The sequence below is a fragment of the Entelurus aequoreus genome, linkage group LG01 (genome assembly GCF_033978785.1).
Source record: "Entelurus aequoreus isolate RoL-2023_Sb linkage group LG01, RoL_Eaeq_v1.1, whole genome shotgun sequence".
NCBI classification, from domain to species: domain Eukaryota; kingdom Metazoa; phylum Chordata; class Actinopteri; order Syngnathiformes; family Syngnathidae; genus Entelurus; species Entelurus aequoreus.
In genome coordinates this window covers 86,368,532-86,389,517 of record NC_084731.1, presented here as the reverse complement: position 1 = coordinate 86,389,517, position 20,986 = coordinate 86,368,532, and the positions used below count along the sequence as shown (strand labels likewise).

Sequence of the window (20,986 nt, the reverse complement as noted above, 5' to 3'; positions counted from 1 at the left end):
CCTTATTTTTGAAGGAAAAGCACTGTACTTTTCAATGAAGATAACTTTAAACTAGTCTTAACTTTAAAGAAATACACTCTATACATTGCTAATGTGGTAAATGACTATTCTAGCTGCTAATGTCTGGTTTTTTGGTGCAATATCTACATAGGTGTATAGAGGCCCATTTCCAGCAACTATCACTCCAGTGTTCTAATGGTACAATGTGTTTGCTCATTGGCTCAGAAGGCTAATTGATGATTAGAAAACCCTTGTGTAATCATGTTCACACATCTGAAAACAGTTTAGCTCATTACAAAAGCTACAAAACTGACCTTCCTTTGAGCAGATTGACTTTCTGGAGCATCACATTTGTGGGGTCAATTAAACGCTCAAAATGGCCAGAAAAAGAGAACTTTCATCTGAAACTCGACAGTCTATTCTTGTTCTTAGAAATTAAGGCTATTCCACAAAATTGTTTGGGTGACCCCAAACTTTTGAACGGTATTGTATATATATATATATATATATATATATATATATATATATATATATATATATATATATATATATATATATATATATATATATATATATATATATATATACATATACATATAGTACAGGCCAAAAGTTTGGACACACCTTCTCATTCAATGCATTTTCTTTATTTTCATGACTATTTACATTGTAGATTGTCACTGAAGGCATCAAAACTATGAATGAACACATGCAGAGTTATGTACTTAACAGAAAAAGGTGAAATAACTGAAAACATGTTTTACATTCTAGTTTCTTCAAAATAGCCACCCTTTGCTCTGATTACTTTTTTGCACACTCTTGGCATTCTCTCGATGAGCTTCAAGAGGTATTCACCTGAAATGGTTTTCACTACACAGGTGTGCTTGAAGCTCATCGAGAGAATGCCAAGAGTGCGCAAAGCAGTAATCAGAGCAAAGGGTGGCTCTTTTGAAGAAACTAGAATATAAAACATGTTTTTCGTTATTTCACCTTTTTTTGTTAAGTACATAACTCCACATCTGTTCATTCATAGTTTTGATGCCTTCAGTGACAATCTACAAAGTAAATAGTCATGAAAATAAAGAAAACGCATTGAATGAGGAGAAGGTGTGTCCAAACTTTTGGCCTGTACTGTATAAGTATGTAATTTGTTTGTTTTTAAATCAGTCCTGTCCAGCTACTCAGACAAATCATATTGTTGCTGTAGATGATCATATCTGCTGTACAGATTTACCTTAAAAAAGAGGAGTGTTGGACACTTCTCTTGTTGCCCTATTTGTATAGAACTGGCATCCAAAGTTATTAAAAAAGTATTGATTTTGAATCGAGCATCGATTCTGAATCGAATCGTTACTCTCGGAAATCAAATCAGAATTGTGAGGTGCCCAAAGATTCACAGCCCTACTGCTTCTGTTTAAGTTATCCCTTCTCTCTTCCTCTGTGTTGATGATGGAATAACTGTCACAAAAACCCAAAATAATTCTCAGGTGTCGCTTCATATACTAACATTGTGCGTGACGTCATGGATGACAGTTGTCCATCAAAAATGTTATAAAAGACTAAACATTTATAGTCCAGGTAAGCCTTGGTTGATTTCAAACAACCTCTGTCTTGTGACTTTTGCTGTATATTTACCAACTGCATGTCTTGATTGGTTTACTCCAAAATCCGTGTCGTTTTTCCTGTGCCCAGTCCGACCGAGGTCACCCAGCTCTCACCTGTGTCACCAGCCGGGGCTTGTTTTGTTCCACAGATCTGGGTCCGACACTCACGAGACATTCCCTGGCAGAGAGGAGCTGGCTCATCTGTTGGGAAATTACACCCAGTGGTTTGTTGTGTTAATAGATTGTGGAGCCAAGTTTCTCTAGGTACAAACTGTGTGGTCCTGCGCTTCAGTTTCACTGTCAGGTGCCGGCCATAACATTATTTGTTAACTCTAAAACCGTTTGGAACCCAAGTTCCCCTTAAGCATCACAGAACTTCTGTTTAACACTGTCAATGTGACTGCATGTGCTTTAATAATGGCCTTGTATGGCTTATTTATTTCAAACATGCTTAAGGAACATTACAGGTTTACATTGACCCTATTCAACATGTCCGAAAAGATATGAGAAGAATCTGAGCTAAGCTTATTTAATCCTATGAATGTGGAATATATATTTTCTTTGTCGAGATTTTTGAGGGGAGGATTGCCATGATTCAAAGAGGTCATGTTATAATTATTTTCTATTTTCAAAACACATAATTTTTCGTCTACATAACATGTAATGATGGTTCTTTGGTCAAAATGTTGCCTGGATTTTGCTGTAAAGACCTATCTTCAAGCCACATTTAATTCATCCCCCAAAAATTGCAATTTTTGAAAATTACAAAAAAAAACAGTGATTGGAATGTGATAAAAACAGCATCTGCGGTCCATACTTGCCAACCCTCCTGATTTTCCCGGGAGACTCCCGAATTTCAGTGCCCCTCCCGAAAATCTCCCGGGGCAACCATTCTCCCGAATTTCTCCAGATTTCCACCCGGACAACAATATTGGGGGCGTGCTGTAAAGACACTGTCTTTAGTGTCCTCTACAACCTGTCGTCACGTTCGCTTTTCCTCCATTCAAGCAGCGTGCCGACCCTGTCACATAACATGTGCGGTTTTTACACACACACGAGTCACTGCGAGGCATACTTGATCAACAGCCATACAGGTCACACTGAGGGTAGCCGTATAAACAACTTTAACACTGTTACAAATATGGGCCACACTGTGAACCCACACCAAACAAGAATAACAAACACATTTCGGGAGAACATCCGCACCGTAACACAACATAAACACAACAGAACAAATATCCAGAATCCCTTGCAGCACTAACTCTTACGGGACACTACAAAATACACCCTTCCCCCACGCCCTCCCCCCATCTCCCGAATTCGGAGGTCTCATGGTTGGCAAGTATGCTGCGGTCCCCTCCAAGGTTTCTCATTGTATCCCATTGGGTTGAGTTTTTCCTTGCCCTGATGTGGGATTTGAGCCAAGGATTTCGTTGTGGCTTGTGCAGCCCTTTGAGACACTCGTGATTTGGGGCTATATAAATAAACTTTGATTGATTGATTGATCGATCATTTGAACAAAATTTGTTTTTGAACAAAATTTGAAGGAAGGCACGATTATTTTATAAATATCCCCGCAATGCCACCGCAGTATCATTTCACATTTTTGGGACTAATGCATATCCTAAATACACATAAGCAGGTACCAATAGGTAAGAAAAGTTTGTTATGCCTAGTAGTGCCCCTTCAAATGCCATGAGGATGTGATGTTGCTTAAATGTGGCAACAACTTGGAATTAAAATGCAAATACTGCAGCCACCAGCAACTTGTACAGACCTTTAAAAAAAGGTGCTTCTGTTTACCCCGGTGGTGCGACAGCTTGTGTGTGAGCGTGTTAGGTGGTCACACGGAAGTACCAGCAGGAACAATTAGGACTTTTATGAGAGGAACTGAATTTGTTGAACATCTCATTGGAGCAGCTGCTTGATAAGAGAGCGGAACGAAGGGTGAGAAAATGGTTTCACTCCCTGATGGGATGCCTACAAACAGGAAAAGCCCTCCCAGGATTTAATGCGCCCTGTAAAATAATTAAACAAAGTGGCTTGTTTAGTGCAGATTGGTCTCAGAGTGGTTAACATTTTTTTTTTCTTCCTGCATGTCAATTTGCTCATTCAGTCAACAGAGCAGTGCTGTCGTTAGCTACTGTGCTAATTGTTACTTGTTGTGCTTTTAAGTGGTTTTTTTTAGCTTTTTTACAGCATTTTTCTTGTTTTGCTAGCTCAATATGAGTCCAATGAAACTTTGGTGGTTTGAAACATTCAGGAAGTATCCACAGCTTTGTCGGCACTTCCTCCCAACTCTCTCCCTCCCTTGTGTTGTACACAAAGATTAACCAACAAGGTAAAGTGGATAGATATTATTTTATTATTCCTGATCATTATTGCAGCCTGGCAGGTAAAGTTAAGGAGTTTTGTAATTTCAAACTGTGAGTGCACCACAGGGCTAGTGACAATGTGTGTGGGTGTCAGCAGGGCGGCTGCAAATAACGACAGTTTAACTAGTTGTTGTTTTTGACTTCGTTAATAAATACAAAGTGAATCCATCACCCCTTTGGTATGTGTGTTTGATAAATTGTACTGTATGGCGCTTTACATTGTGTTCAAATTGAACACATTTTTACCAAAATATGGACTTTTGTCGAGACTGGAACCCATTATTTATCTTTAGATTTTTTTTTATGGAGAAATTTGCTTCCAAATACAAACGTTTCTATTTATGAAACCCTCTCCAAGAACAAATTAAGTCTGTACCTGCTTCAATAGTGTCTTTGGCGGCCGATGCTAACATATAATGGAAAATCCCATAGACAGGCTAGCTGATTTAGCATTGCGGTCTTCGTTATTGTAAATTTTTACAAACAATTAACACATTGGATTGTATAAAAAAAGGCTTGACATCAAGGTGCATTTGCCTAAATTCCTGCAGGCATATGTTCCCCAAACCCTGCCGAAACCAAGTAATGACCAATGACTTCTTATGATTAGGCCAGGGGTCGGCAACCCAACATGTTGAAAGAGCCATATTGGACCAAAAATACAAAAAACAAATCTGTCTGGAGCCGCAAAAAGTTAAAAGCCTTATGTAAGTGTTATAATGAAGGCAACACATTAGGTAAGTGTCTCAGAGGGTTAAATAACTCCTGGAAATGACTGTCTTAGAATGGCCAAAGGTATAGATGTGTGTGCCCAAGTTAAAGGAAAGGACAGGCTGTCTTCTTCTAATGGATTTATTACAATCTTTGCAAGCTGGGTAACGTTTGCTGTGGTCTGTAACAACATGGCACACAATCAGAAACAAAGCCAATATACCATACAGATAATGTGTCATGCAAATATAAATTAAAGACACAGAGGTCATAAGTAAAGGAAATTAAATGAAAACATACCTACAAACGAGACATAATGATGCAATATGTACACACAGCTAGCCTAAATAGCATGTTAGCATGGATTATTAGCACTTCACGCAAGTCAATAACATCAACAAAGCTCACCTTTGTGCATTCACGCACAGCATAAAACGTTTGGTGGACAAAAGGAGACAAATGAGGAGTCGCATAAAACACATCTTTCTGTGGCAGCGTCGGAGAAAGTTGTACACGTAAACTAACTACGTGGGGGAGTTTAAGTCTATTTTTAAAGATTGAGAAACCAATTCTCTTGGGAAATGTACTTGCTTTTAAATTGAATTTATACTTAATCGTTTTAAAGAATTTTTGACCTGTTGTGGTATGACTGCTGTTGTTCTGTTGTATTGTCTTGTTGTGATTATTATTGTAACTTTGTTTGTGCCGCCCTCTTTGTCAGGTCGCTCTTGAAAAAGAGATTTTAATCTCAATGAGTCTTTACCTGGTTAAATAAAGGAAATTGAACTACGGTGAGTTCAAGGACCGCCAAAATTAGTAGGACAATACGGCGCTAGCCAAATACTCTCATCAGTGAAGCATAAACACAAACATATTAAACAGTGGGCTTTCTAACAATTAGGAAGGTTTGTGTTATGTTTGTCCTCCTACAGAAACATTATTTAAACAAATAATATTTTTTTCCCCCTTGTTTTTCCATTTTAAAAAAAGCTCCAGGGAGCCACTAGGGCGGCACTAAAGAGCCGCATGCGGCTCGAGAGCTGCTGGTTGCTGACCCCCGGAATAGGCCAACCTGCGGCTCGGCTGCTTTGCATTCTGCACCGACTCGGTTGTGTCGAAAACTAAACTCATATTCAAGAACAAATAAGAGAGAGAATACCGCCCATGTGGCTCATAGCTAGAACCACCTCTGCCGATAAGCCTCACCTGAGTGTCGGTTTATAAAGACAAGAATCCAGTTTCTTCTCACCTCTGCAATTTCCCGGAATAACACAACATAAAACCATAATAAAGATCACGTGAGCCACGTCCAAACACATTATTGTTTTCTCTGAGCCCTATGACAACCTTGATCTTAGGCCAGCTTATCCATGTGCTGCTCGGGTTGTCTGGTGTCAGAGTGGGCTGGGACATCTGCTGAGCATACAGAAAAGTGGCAGTGGGTGCAGAGTTCAGTGTTACAGTTTTTGTTCCGCGCCAGACGGCCTTCTGAGCCAATTCAGGTCTTTGTTTGAACTTGAAGTTTTACGATTACAAGCTGAAGCTGCGTCCATAAACATACCTCCCCAAAGTGTTTTTGTACACTTTGTTTTATCTACTCCCTGCTCTTTTTATTCCGTCTTTCTTCTGCCCCGTGGTGTGATTGAGTCAATGTGTTTATTTGCGAGCCCTCGCTCTGAGTAGATGGCAGGAGGCCAAACTTTGCTCCCCGATGGACGCTTTTCTCAGCCCATTTGCAGTGTTCAGAAAACTACTTTAAAAAAGTAATTAAAAATAGTTAGTTGTTACATTCCCAAAAAAGTAACTCAATCACTAACGGAATTACTCTTTAGTAAATCAATCAATCAATCATCAACCAAAGTTTACTTATATAGCCCTAAATCACGAGTGTCTCAAAGGGCTGCACAAGCCACAATGACATCCTCGGCTCAGATCCCACATCAGGGCAAGAAAAAACTCAACCCAATGGGATGACAATGAGAAACCTTGGAGGGGATCGGTGCAATGGACGGTGCAATGGACGGTGCAATGGACGTCGAGTGGATCTAGGATAATATTGTGAGAGTCCAGTCCATAGTGGATCTAGAATAATAGTGTGACAGTCCAGTCCATAGTGGATCGAGCATAATAGTGTGAGAGTCCAGTCCATAGTGGATCTAACATAATAGTGTGAGAGTCCAGTCCATGGTGGATCTAGCATAATAGTGTGAGAGTCCAGTCCATAGTGGGGCCAGCAAGAGATCATCTTGAGTGGAGAAAAGTCAGTAGCGCAGAGACGTCCCCAACTGATGCACAGATGAGTGGTCAACCCCGGGTCCCGACTTTGAACAGCTTGTGCCTCATCTGTGGTCACCTAATAACCTCTCCACGCAGGAGAGGGGGGCAGAGCAGAAAAGAGACGGCAGATCAACTGGTCTAAAAGGGGGGTCTATTTAAAGGCTAGAGTATACAAATGAGTTTTAAGATGGGACTTAAATGCTTCTACTGAGGTAGCATCTCTAACTGTTACCGGGAGGGCATTCCAGAGTACTGGAGCCCGAATAGAAAACACTCTATTGCCCGCAGACTTTTTTGGGGCTCTGAGAATCACTAATAAGCCAGAGTTCTTTGAACGCAGATTTCCTGCCGGGACATATGGTACAATACAATCGGCGAGATAGGCTGGAGCTAAATCGTGTAGTATTTTATACGTAAGTAGTAAAACCTTAAAGTCGCATCTTAAGTGCACAGGAAGCCAGTGCAGGTGAGCCAGTATAGGCGTAATATGATCAAACTTTCTTGTTCTTGTCAAATGTATAGCAGCCGCATTTTGTACCAACTGTAATCTTTTAATGCTAGACATAGGGAGACCCAAAAATAATACGTTACAGTACAAATGTAATTAATTGTTATGGAAAATAATTAATATGTTACTTAAAATGTCTGGACTATGTAGTTGACAGACGTTTCATGATAGCAGTGTGTGTGTGTGTACCTTTAAAAGGCGGTGCCTGTTGCCAAGTGACGTGTGACGTCAGCGAGAGCGCGCTCAGAGCTGCATTTTAGCCCAACTGTATTTGTTAGCTTGGCAGCGGCAGTTTGCCGGTGTCTTGATGGCAGCTCTGTGGAATTTTTCTACTGGATTGTTACTGTTAGCACGAGTTAAATCCTAATCTACGATTTGACTCCCTCGAAAGGCCTTGATGCAACAACAAGAGCAGGCTGTTCTGTAAACATCCCCTGAGAACTCTCAAAGATGGATGCTTTTGACCTCCTTCCCTCCTCAACGACACCTGGAAGTCGAACTTTGCTTGCATTGCATGCAGAACGGCCCCGGGCCTATGGACACAACACCACTACACCCAAAGACAATGGGCATATACACAAACACAGTCCCCACCCCCACCCCACGCCTTCACCACCGCTTGATTCCCCTTCGGGGTGATGGACGGCTGAGTACTGCTTTATAGCAGCAGGCCGGCCTCCAGGGCCCCAACCCCCCCACCCCCTGTTGCGAGTTGTTGTGATTATATGTAACATGTTTATGTGTGCTATGGCAAATGAGTTGTTTTCCCTTGGACTCAGTCTGGACCCTCTCCCAAGGGTCCAGCCTTTGACTGATATTTTTTACTCTTCCCCCCTTTACCAATAGCACCTTTCCCCCCCTTTTTTAAGGAGCGCTGTAAGTGGCTGATCCGTTGGCGGTCCCGTCTTGTCTCCCTGTAACGTATGTCTGCTCTTAGTGGGACTGTGCCGAAAATTTCAGTTCTTATGTGTCTTGTACATGTTAAAGAATGGACAATAATAAAGCATCTTGAGTTAATATAGTGATTGAATGTGCTTCAATGGCTGTAGTCTCCTTGTCCACATACGTGGTATTGTACGATTGCAAGCTTTTCACTTCAATAATTGATTTGCTGTTCATTATTCGCTCATCGTAGTAGTACCAGTGTGTGTGTGTGTTGTTTGCTGTGTGATGTTGCCTCTTCATATATAATATCAAGTTCCTTTTAGTGTGGTGCTGCTTGTTGCTTTCATTAGTTAAAAGTTACTTCCTGCTTTAAACTTCCTGTTGACATACAACCACATCAAAAGTAGCGTGCCACGTTATATCAAACAAATCGATTACAGCATTGTAAAGTACGTAAAAGTAATTATTTATATTACTCTATACTATTAAAAGCGATGCCGTTATTCAGAACACTGCCCATTTGTAGAGCTGATTTAGGCTACGTTTACATTTCAGGTCAATTTTGTGCCCATATGCAACATGTATCTGATTGTGTTCCATGTCAGTGTAAACTGGACAATTCTGATATTTTCAAGTCTCTTTCGTATGTGGTCATAATTCCGATATCTATCCCACGCAACTGCATTCTGGCCGTCTGGTCGCGTTCATACGAAAGGCTAAAGACATCACTATTTTTTGCCTAAATAGATGACTGCAAAAATAAATAGCAGACCAATTAACACCAGACATTCAATGACGAAAAAACTAATGTCAATGTCCTACCACTCTTGGCTATAACTCCTCACCTACGCGCTCCTCGAAACAGACATCAAAGCACAAACTACTGAATTGTGCTGAACACACATTAAGATTTTAAAAACAATTACATCAACACAGCACACCTGTCCTACCACCAATCCAGACTGTGGTCCTCCAAGCCCAAAATCTCTCAGGAACTAATGTGATCCAACAAAATCAAAGAAGAAGAATCATAGCAACCACCATAGTCAAAGATGCAGCAACAACCAGAAAAACAGGAGGGCATACGAGAGAAGGGAATGATGGTGGTCTTGGGACTATTTTTGACAGAATAATCCTGAATTTAAAAAAAAACAACATTCAACTGATGGATGCACGAGATCATGATCTTTATAATCTGAGTGAGCTATAGGTAAATATGTTCTTAGCAAAAAATAGCCCTAATATTTATTGGCCTCTTGACTGGCTACTTTCCGTGCTACGTCAAAGTTCACGCAGCCATGATTCGGGAGGTGTCGGCTTTCCTCAAAGAAATGAAGAGTTTTGGTTGTAAACATTGAACACACACTTACGATTGTTGGCTCTGACCCGTTTCGGAGCCAATTATTGGGACAAATTCCCTTTTAACACACCTCAGACCACAGGACAAACTTATTACGCACAAGATAATCAGGCGTTTGCTGTCTTTGGTCGGAAGGCAGAAATCGTGACAAAAACAACCCAATTGTCTATAGGTGTGTACCTGCTTGAATCGCCTACACCAAATACTTTGGTTAGGAAAATGTTGACTCCTATTGCACAAAGTCATTGAACTGTGCTAGGACTGAGCCCTACAGGAATCAGAGTCGTGTTTACACTGCAACGTTTTGTGTGCATATTGGTCACTTCACAGGCACATTTTGTTCACATTAGACTTGAACGACTACGAAACGATTAGAAAAGATCAGATTTGATAAAAAAAAAGAAATCGTAATTGGATTAAATCATGCATTCCCTGCAGTGTGAACGTAGCCTTTGGTCATCATAGCTTTTGCCTACTTTCACACTGCAGGGTATTTATGTATGTATTTTTGTTGATGTAGTCGTTCACATTACCCCAAAGATGTGTGACTTTTGTGAATAGAAAGCATCCGTGAAATGGCGAGCATGCGCAGAAAACATAACGTCACACGCGACGAAGTTTACGGAACTAAGCATGGCCATGATTCAAGTTGTCAGTACTGGCACATTAATTGCAGTTTCAAGGAGTTTGTGCAACTCTTGTCAAAATGTATTATTTCAGGTTGGAGATTAAGGAAGAGGGCAAGAATTTTAGCTACGGTATGTTGTGGGGCACTTTTTGTGACGTCTGTTCAGAGGGGCGCTGGGGTGAGGAAACAGAGCTGTGGGACAATAACCTAAGTCCTTCAATGAAAGATGATCTTTTCTCCACAAACTGTTTTCTTCTCCTTCAGCCTACGAAGAATTGTGACGTTTATGTCATGATCAGTTGCCCGGGTCATGTTACGTTTACTTTGTAAAATCCTTAGTTTATTTATTGTGTTGGTTTTCATGGACACTGAATACCTGCACTTGCCTCTGATTAGTGGTCGGGATGCTCACCTGCTCCTGATCACTAATCAGAGAGCTATTTATACCTGCCTCGCTCTGCACTCGTCTGGCAGTCTTGTTTGCTTCATGCGACTGTTTGTATTGTTTTCTTTTGTCTCTATTTTGCTATGCTGAGTTAGCCTTGAGCTACACGTCTGCTTTCCCTTCTATGTTGTTTTGCCCTATCATTGGAATTAATCACCATCTTTCCTGACGTCCGGCATCTTGAGGAAAGGACAGCCGCAAAACAATGCAACCCAAACGCAACAGTTTATCACCTTTCAATGACGTATGGGTCGAAAGAACGTGACCTGGACATCCAGACTGCAGTCACATAGCATATTTATATTCACATACGAAAGATGACTGAATCGGACTTGAAAAAAAATCAGAATTATACTGTTGACATTAGGGTTGTACGATATACCTTTACTGATATAGTATTGCGGTACTAATGAATCAAAAACGGTACTATACTCTGTTTGACCGGGCATGACATTGCTGGTTTTGCGAGCAGAGGAGCATGTTCGGCAGCGCACAATCACGGAGTACTTACAAGCAGACACAGTGTGTAGACAGAAAAGGGAGAACGGACGCATTTTGGCCTAAAAACTAACGATAAAGGTGAAGATATAACACTGAAACACCCTTAGGAAGAGGTGCTTTAAGAGATGGCTAGCTAGCTAGTGGCGAACATCCATTTGCAGTCGGAAGTGTTTTAGCTACTTCTAAATCACTAATCCTCGCCTGAATGGTGACAAATAAAGTAAGTTTCTTACAAGTATCATCCCTGCAAGACGAAGAATAGCTAAACATGCTTCACTACACACCGTAGGAGGATACAATATCTAACCGCTAACAGCAAGCTAACACCCTGAATGTAAACAAGTGCCATGGGCGGATCTACTGTAATGATACCAAGTACAATAGTGTATCTAGTCGATACTACTATGATTACATCTATATTTTTTATTGTCGCAAAATCTTTTTTCATTTAAAAACAATTCATATTATGTTCATAAACTCAGGAAATACGTCCCTGCACACATGAGGACTTTGAATATGACCAATGTATGATCCTGTAACTACTTGGTATCGGATCGATGCCTAAATTTGTGGTATCATCCAAAACTAATGTAAAGTATCACACAACAGAAGAATAAGTGATTATTACATTTTAACAGAAGTGTAGATAGAACATGTTGAAATGGAAAATAAGCAGATATTAACAGTAAATGAACAAGTGGATTAATAATAAATTTTTACAGCTTGTCCCTCATAATTTTGACAAAATAGAATGAGAAATTACACAATATGTTACTGCATACGTCAGCAGACAATTTAGGAGTCTTTGTTTGTTTATTTACTGCAGGGGTGTCCAAACTTTTTCCACTGAGGGCCGCACACTGAAAAATCAAAGCAAGCGGGGGCCATTTTGATATTTTTTATTTTAAAAACCAATACAATATATGTATAAAAAATATACATTTAGGCCTCCACTCAGACTTGATCCCGGGGACCCCAAAAGGTTTTGGTCCAAAAAAATATTACAAATGTGTCATTATTTAGTATTATTATTATTATTATTATTATTCAAGGTTTAAATCTATAGATCAACATTAGGTCTATCTGTCAATATAATGCTTTTAAAGATTTAAGTTGTATGCCATTTTTGTCAAAGAAAACCGTGTTTTTTTATGGAAAGAAACACAAAATATGCAATATTTTCCTCCAATAAAATTTTAAAGTGGAATATTTGAGATTCTATAATAATTGGAGTCTTAAAAAGGTCAATAACTCATAACAACATTGATTTTAATTCATTATTTTTTTGAGCAATGACACTTAAAAAAAAAAAAGTCCCACTAAAATTATTGGGGATCCTAAAGGTACTGCTCAATAAAGTTTACAAAAATAAATCCAACATTTTTTTTAACTTTTACCACAATAGTCTCAAGATCAACTTCAGATCTATCCGTCAATTGTAAGTTTTATTGTTGTTTATGTTTTTTGTTTGTTCGTTAGGCCCTTCTTTAAAAAACTATGTTTTTTAAATGGCAACCAAAAAAGATGCAACATTTTCCCCCCAAAATATCTCAAAGTGGAATATTTAATGTGAAGTAAATGGAGCCTTGAATAGGTCAATAATTCATAATGACATTGATTTTGATTCGTTGTTATTTTTTAAAGAAAGAAACAGCCTGCATGGCAGCTTTGTGTTATTAGAGTAAATAATGCAACATTTTCTTGTTACATTTCACCTGTTTGCTCTTTTATACCACTTTTTATGTTTTTTATTTTTTTTTCATCGTATTTTTAGAATGTGCCGTGGGGCCGTTAAAAAATTACCTGTGGGCCGCAAATGGCCCCCGGGCCGCACTTTGGACACCCCTGATTTACTGCTAAAAGACAAGGTGTCTAGTATGTTTACTATTTTAATTAAGGACAAAATTGTTCTTTCATTGCAATAATAAACATATGATTAATTTTACCGTAAGATTTTTTTGTTAAAATAAAGCCAATAATGCCATTTTTTGTGGTCCCCTTTATTTACAAAAGTACCGAAAAGTATCGAAATACATTTTGGTACCGGTACTAAAATATTGGTATCGGGACAACACTAGTTGATATTGAAATAAAAAAATCCGATAGGGGTCAAATATGGGCCAAAAAACGTGAATTGACCCGGAATGTGAACATGACACCACCTGCTGGTAAATGACAAGATTCAAATGAGCTGTAAACATAATCATCCCAACCAGTGGACAGTGTTTTTCCCACCGTAATCCGGACGGTCTATATAAAAAGCTTTGCACACTAAAAATGTCCTTAAGAGACTAATTTGCACCCTTTCCGTGTTTTCTCTTCTCTTTTTATAGTTGTAAACAGACACATTTACTGCAGTGGCCAGACTCTTGCAGCAAAAAAACACAACTTTGCGGTAGTAATGAAAACTGGAATTATAAAAAAAATCTAAAAAACAACTATTTAACTTGTGTATGTTCTTTTTTATGGTTTGAAAAGATCCCCAACTATGCTGCTTTTTGCAAGTTGATGAATATAACACGTTGCGTAACATTTCCAATTCCTACATGAAGTCAGCTCGGGTCGTCTATCGTTATATGCTTCAATGTAGGAGGAGAAGTGAGCACATAAGGAGAGTACAGCAAGGGGTTAGATGATGTCATTTCCTCACCACACCAAAGACTTGTCACATTCATCTCACAGCTGCGCAGAAAGGTTTTTTTTTTAATTTTTTTTACAGTATATGCAGTATGCTGACTGTCTGTCCTCACTTGTCTACATAAATACGCCCGTTGCATATTCACACGCTAAGCTTTGATCTCAAGCACTTTCTGGTGCTTCGCCGGATGCGGCAACAAGGTTAGAAGCCCCGTGCTTTTCGGAGGGGAAAGCCAGACCTGCAGCGGACCACCTCAGGCTGTGAACTGAGGCCAAGGCCAGGTCCAAGATCTTGCCAGATGTGTGGGTGTGCATTTAAAGCAGTGGTTTGCTGCACCAAATGACCCTGCTACTGCACGTGTGTGTGTGTGTGTGTGTGTGTGTGTGTGTGTGTGTGTGTGTGTGTGTGTGTGTGTGTGTGTGTGTGTGTGTGTCTGTGTGCGTGTGTGCGTGTTTGTGGGTGCACCTCTACAGCCACAGCATGTACAGGTTTTTTGTTCTCACAGTTGAGCACAAGCAATATTATAAAGCAGGTTGTCCAAACCTTTTCCCCTGAACTTGATGAGTAGGTGGGATGGGTATGCCACTCTAAGTGATAGGTGCAAAACAATGTGTAGAATTAACCATGTGAATGTTACCAGAGTTTGTTGTATGTTGGATGAATCCTTCGTCAGACCAAAGGGGCAAGGCGAGAAGGCAGTCCGTGGGCCGGCAAGCGGTCGGGGGCTGGAGAGAAGCAATGAGGTCCGTGTCCAAGCAGGGGTCGAGGATCGGGGGAGGCAGTCCGGAATCCAGAGTGAAGTCGCGGCACACAGCTTGATCACGGGAGACATGGGAAGCACTGCGGGAAGACACAGAGGACATAAGACACGGGAACAGGGAAGGCACAGAGAGAGATCAAGTACGCGGGAGGGAAGCCAGAGACGGGATGCTTACTACGGGAGTGAACTACGTTCCGGCACTGGATCTTCGGGTCCACTGGTCTTTATGCCGTCTGTCTTCATTAGCCCCAGATGGGCTGATTGAGGATTGGGATGTGGTCGCGATGCGCGCAGAGCGAGCAGGGTCGTGTCCCGGCGCGTCTCTAGCGGAGGTGTCGGCAAAGCCTGCTGCAGATGACATGCGTGATTGGATAGGATAGGATCGGATAGGTCTTTATTGTCATTGAACAAGTACAACGAAACTTTGTTTTCAGCACAAACCAGTTCAAGATTAGACAAACAAGCAGTGTACAGGGTTACAGAACAGGAACGCTGATGAGTCGCCACAAGGCGCCCCGTAAAAGATGGGAAAAAGGTAAACGCTGGGGAAGGATGAGTAAAAAAATACAATCTAGACTGGGCTCCTAAGGGGGTCCAGACTGGAGTGGGAAAAAAACCTCCATAGCAAAGCACATATACATATTACAACGTACATCTCCAGATATCTAGCAACAGAGGGGAGGGGGGGGGGCCATGGTGGCAGGCCGCAGCTCTCAGACGCTGCCCATCCTTCCATTTCCCCTATGGGATTTGCGTCGAGGGCGTTGGATTGGGGGTGGGGTATGTGTGTGTGGCGTATATATTTTGTAGATGCATGTGTGTGTGTAAGCCTGCAGTGTGTCTCTGTTCCGCGGCCTTGATATCGTGCAGCCGATAAGTCCAAAGTCAACAACAACAGGTGTGTGTCCATGAGAGACAAGAAGAGAGTTTGTTGTGTCTTCGCTGCACTGTCCTTCAGGAGAGTCTCGAAGCCAGGGAAACAATCCAAGTTAGAATGTTTTGTATACGAGTGAAAACAAAATTTGCTTTTCACTGTAAATTGTCTATGACTGGTCCTCAAAATCCTGCAGGGCAAACAGTCCGATGTGATCCAAAATCACAAGAGTGTCCACAGTTCTTCCCCCAATCATTTGTGGCAGCTTTGGGGTACTTTGAAGACTGCCAGCAACTTCCAATTTGTTGACAAACCAGAGCAACGCTTACTCCGATCTGCAGATGTCCTGTTGTCATAATTCCGAATAGGTGGATATCTTCACGTCCTCGACTGAAAAGGATCGCCAAGAGTCCGTCGTGTGTCCAGCAACAACCGCTCCGTCACGACAAGCAGGTTCCCCCAAACCCAAGATCTTGTCAATTTCGTTGAGGCCAGTTAAATAGTTCCAATGTTTAGATTAGGAGGGCAGTGCAAAAAGAGGCAACGAAAAAGTTAAGATAAGACAAGACAAGACAAGACAAAGAAGCAAGCAGGAGAGATAAGGGAGAGGAAAGGGGAGCGTCCGCCCTCGATGAGTGCCAGTGAGAAAAACAGCCTTCAGGTTAGCTTTGTGCTTTTATTAAGGCTGCGTGATACATTTCAGATATATAATTATTGTGCCGATATGAGGACTTCATAGCAATAAATCTGAAAATATTACAACATTTGCTCCATTTGTGAGCAAATCAAGCGCTCCTTTAATTCTGCTTGCCTGCAAAACTTCTCCTGACCTAATTGTAAACAAAGATGACATAGATCGTGTGGGACTTCTGTTTCAGAGGAAGACTTTTTGTGTGCTGTTTGTAACAAATGTTCTGCTAACAAAAAAATGAATCACACCCCAACACATCTAACCTTATCAGCCACCTGAAACGCTACATTGCTACAATGGGGTTTTTTGAAGACAAACTACAATTAAATGTACATTTTAATAATGATTTATATAATTAAGATAATCGGTTATCAGTATTGGTCTTGATATGCAGGAAGTTATCGGTGTCAATATCGTGCATCCCTAGTTCTTAATGTCAACATGTCACACTTTTCTTGTTACTCTACAGCAGGGGCAGTGTGGGGGCCTTTTTTTTTCCTGCGACAAACTAAACATGAACCAGATTAGAACATTACACCAAAAAAAAACGATGTAAAAATGTATCTGGCCCAATTCTGCCAAAAAATAGAACCTGAATACCAAAATGGCCGATGGTTTTAGATGATTTCCATGCGTCCTGTCATGATCATTGTGGAAGACTTGCTCTTCCGGGTTCTAATCACGGACATGACAGCTTCGTTCATAGTTCTGAACAATGATTTTTTTTTCAATATGCGTCTCTTTTTGTGTTTTTCAGCCATCTTCTCTGAGTCAGTCTCGCTCTCGCTCTCGCTCGCTCTCTAACTTCCTTCTCCTCTCCGGCTGCTGCCTTTTAACAGAGCGACAGGTGATTAGATAATCAGACCTAGGTGGGCCATCTACGCACCTGTCGCTAATCTCGAAGCCGGTCCTGGCACACTCTGCTTCGCTGCAGGTCTGCAGGCCACGCCCCCCCACAAATTACACATTTTTTGCAAGATCTTCTAATATTAAAATATTGTTGGCAGTATAATAATCATATTAGTAAATTATAAAAAATAAATTCTATATCTCAAGGGGGTTGGATTATGCAAAACATGTTTATCTAAGAGCACAATTTGTACACCAGACAATTCAAAGTGCTGTACACACTGTGCTCAACATGCATACTTCAGGAAGGTTTTTTTTTCCATCCTATAGTAGATATGTAACCTATGTGAAAAAATATTAAATGACACCAAATTTAATTGAATTATTTTCAATCAGTCCCTTAGTCATCCAGCAGCTATTAAAAATGATGAAAGGATGTTGCTGAATAGGTATGTCTAAAAAAAAAAATTCTGACCCTCCGAATATGTTGAAACATACACATATGACGGAGGATTCTGTTAAATTATGAAAGGATGTTGCTGAATAGATATGTCTAATATGTTTTATTTCTGACCGTCCAGACATTTTGAAGCGTACACGTATGCCGGAGGAGTCACTGGCCATCGTGTGTCTCTGCAGGGCGAGCACTCCTCTCTCACAGCCGTGTGTGGAACTGTGTCTGTTTGCACATGTGCAAGCGGGCTAAATAAAACGCCAAATAGAGCTTGTAAAACAGTGATGAGTGTTGATAAACCTCATTGAGCGTTCTGTGTAATATATTTGCATTTTCTTTATGATCAGCATATATTTTGCATGTTAATGAGGGCAAAGACGCAAAATGGACTGCATGCCTTATTCTGCTCATTTAGCAGACGCAAGCCACCTTACACACTTTTAGTACAAAACCCAAAACCAGTGAAGTTGGCACGTTGTGTAAATTGTAAATGAAAACAGAATACAATGATTTGCAAATTCTTTTCAAGTTATATTTAATTGAATAGACTGCAAAGACAAGATACGTAATGTTTGAACTGGAAAACTTTGTTATTTTTTGCAAATATTAGCTCATTTGGAATTTGATGCCTGCAACATGACTGAGAAAGTTGAGGAATGCTCATCAAACACTTATTTGGAACATCCCACAGGTGAACAGGCTAATTGGGAACAGGTGGGTGCCATGATTGGGTATAAAAGCAGCTTCCATGAAATGCTCAGTCATTCACAAACAAGGATGGGGCGAGGGTCACCACTTTGTGAACAAATGCGTGAGCAAATTGTCCAACAGTTTAAGAACAACATTTCTCAACCAGCTATTGCAAGGAATTTAGGGATTTCATCATCTACGGTCCGTAATATCATCAAAAGGTTCAGAGAATCTGGAGAAATCACTGCACGTAAGCGATGATATTGCGGCCCTTTGATCCCTCGGCGGTACTGCATCAAAAACCGACATCAGTGTGTAAAGGATATCACCACATGGGCTCAGGAACACTTCAGAAAACCACTGTCAGTGACTACAGTTGGTCGCTACATCTGTATGTGCAAGTTAAAACTCTACTATGCAAAGCGAAAGCCATTTATCAACAACACCCAGAAACGCCGCCAGCTTCGGTGGGCCCGAGCTCATCTTAGATGGACTGATGCAAAGTGAAAAAGTGTTCTGTGGTCTGACGAGTCCACATTTCAAATTGTTTTTGGAAACTGTGGACGTCGTGTTCTCCGGATCAAAGAGGAAAATAATTATAGGCGCAAAGTTTAAAAGCCAACATCTGTGATGGTATGGGGGTGTATTAGTGCCCAAGACATGGGTAACTTACACATCTGTGAAGGCACCATTAATGCTGAAAGGTACATACAGGTTTTGGAGCAACATATGTTGTCATCCAAGCAACGTTATCATGGACGCCCCTGCTTATTTCTACAAGACAATGCCAAGCCACGTGTTACAACAGCATGACTTCATAGTAAAAGAGTGCGGGTACTAGACTGGCCTGCTTGTAGCCCAGAACTGTCTCCCATTGAAAATGTGTGGCGCATTATGAAGCCTAAAATACCACAACAGAGACCAAGGACTGTTGAACAACTTAAGCTGTACATCAAGCAAGAATGGGAAAGAAGTCCACCTGAAAAGCTTCAAAAATGTGTCTCCTCAGGTCCCAAATGTTTACTGAGTGTTGTTAAAAGGAAAGGCCATGTAACACAGTGGTAAAAATGCCCCTGGGCCAACTTTTTTGCAATGTGTTGCTGCCATTAAATTCTAAGTTAATGATTGTTTGCAAAAAAAAATGTGTTTCTCAGTTTGAACATTAAATATCTTGTCTTTGCAGTCTATTCAGTTGAATATAAGTTGAAAAGGATTTGCAAATGATTGTATTCTGTTAGTGCTATCAGGTTTGCACATGTTTTAGTACACCCAAACCTTTAGTAAATCATTTTTAGGTCTCACTCCCCTCACACAACCAGACTGTGTTTTTGCAGCTGTGAATGGCTCTCCTCTTCATCCGTCCCTGACTCACACTTCAGGTGCTTTCCAGCCTCCTTTACCTCATCCTGCCCCAGACCCTTAAATCCTCATGTTGTGTTCTCAGAACATGCAGCGCAGGTTGAGCTCGCATTCTTTGAATCCAGGCCAATGAAATGACTGACAGCCCCTTGCGGCCACCTTCTGACCCCCCTCGTTAACCCTCCACTCCCACAGCCAGACCGAGTGGGCTCACATACTTTGTTCCTGCTAAGCCAAACAGTAATTTGAGGGTGTGTCGTAGGTCTGTCTGACCTTGATTCATGGCTGTGGGCGTGTTAGCTAACCTGGCAAGATAGGAAACCATGTCTTGTTTTTAAATTTGCATATCTTTAGGAAGTCCCCAAAAAGTTGAATAAAAACTCCTCACAGGTTAAAGTAGACCTATTGAGTTTAAAACACTTCTTTGTGGTCTCGATCAGTGATTCTCAAACTGTGGTACCGCGGGCTTTATCTAGTGCAGGGGTCGGCAACCCAAAATGTTGAAAGAGCCATATTGGAGCAAAAATACAAAAAACAAATCTGTCTGGAGCCGCAAAAAATTAAAAGCCATATTACATACAGATAGTGTGTCATGAGATATGAATTGAATTAAGAGGACTTAAAGGAAACTAAATGACCTCAAATATACGTACAAATGAGGCATAATGATGCAATATGTACATATAGCTAGCCTAAATAGCATGTTAGCATCGATTAGCTTGCAGTCACGCAGTGACCAAATATGTCTGATTAGCACTCCACACAAGTCAATAACATCAACAAAACTCACCTTTGTGCACTCATGCCCAACGTTAAAAGTGTGGTGGACAAAATGAGATAGAAAAAGTGGCATAAAACACGTCCTAGAAAGTCGGAGAAAGTTATACATGGAAACAAACTATACGGCGAGTTCAAGGACTGCCAAAATTAGTAGGACAAAACGGCGCTCGCCAAATACTCGAATCAGTGAAGCATGTTTAATATAAACAGTGTGATTTATAACAATTAGCGAGGTTTGTGTCATGTTTGTCCTCCCACAGAAAACATTCTGAAACAAAAAATTTTATTTTTTTCCCCTCATCTTTTTCCATTCTTCATACATTTTTGAAAAATCTCCAGAGAGCCACTAGGGCGGCGCTAAAGAGCCGCATGCGGCTCTAGAGCCGCGGGTTGCCGACCCCCGATCTAGTGGTACGCCAAATAATCACTTGGTTAAAGTACACCGTTTTCTTTTCTTGTATTCAAACTGTATGTAATGTTCGTGGCCAAAATTATTAAATAAGACCACTGCCTTGTTTTTAATGAATACTTAGGCCTACTATGCTACTGGATTTTAATGTTGGTCATTAAGGTGGTACTTGGAGAGCCTAGTTTTTT

The 20,986-nt window shown here is 40.7% G+C and overlaps 1 protein-coding gene across 1 annotated transcript in view; it reads right to left on the bottom strand.

Moving 5' to 3' along the window:
* LOC133658289 (uncharacterized) overlaps positions 1–20,502 on the bottom strand; it is a 26,023-nt gene extending 5,521 nt beyond the window's left edge. The window contains exons 1-4 of the mRNA XM_062060163.1: positions 20,400–20,502; positions 14,868–15,040; positions 14,570–14,772; positions 1,719–1,805 (exon numbers count right to left, since the gene is read on the bottom strand). Of these exons, the coding sequence (XP_061916147.1) occupies positions 1,719–1,805; positions 14,570–14,772; positions 14,868–15,040; positions 20,400–20,498 (562 nt within the window). The 5' untranslated portion in view covers positions 20,499–20,502. The remainder of the gene's footprint in view (positions 1–1,718; positions 1,806–14,569; positions 14,773–14,867; positions 15,041–20,399) is intronic.
* Between the last annotated feature and the right edge of the window lie 484 nt (positions 20,503–20,986).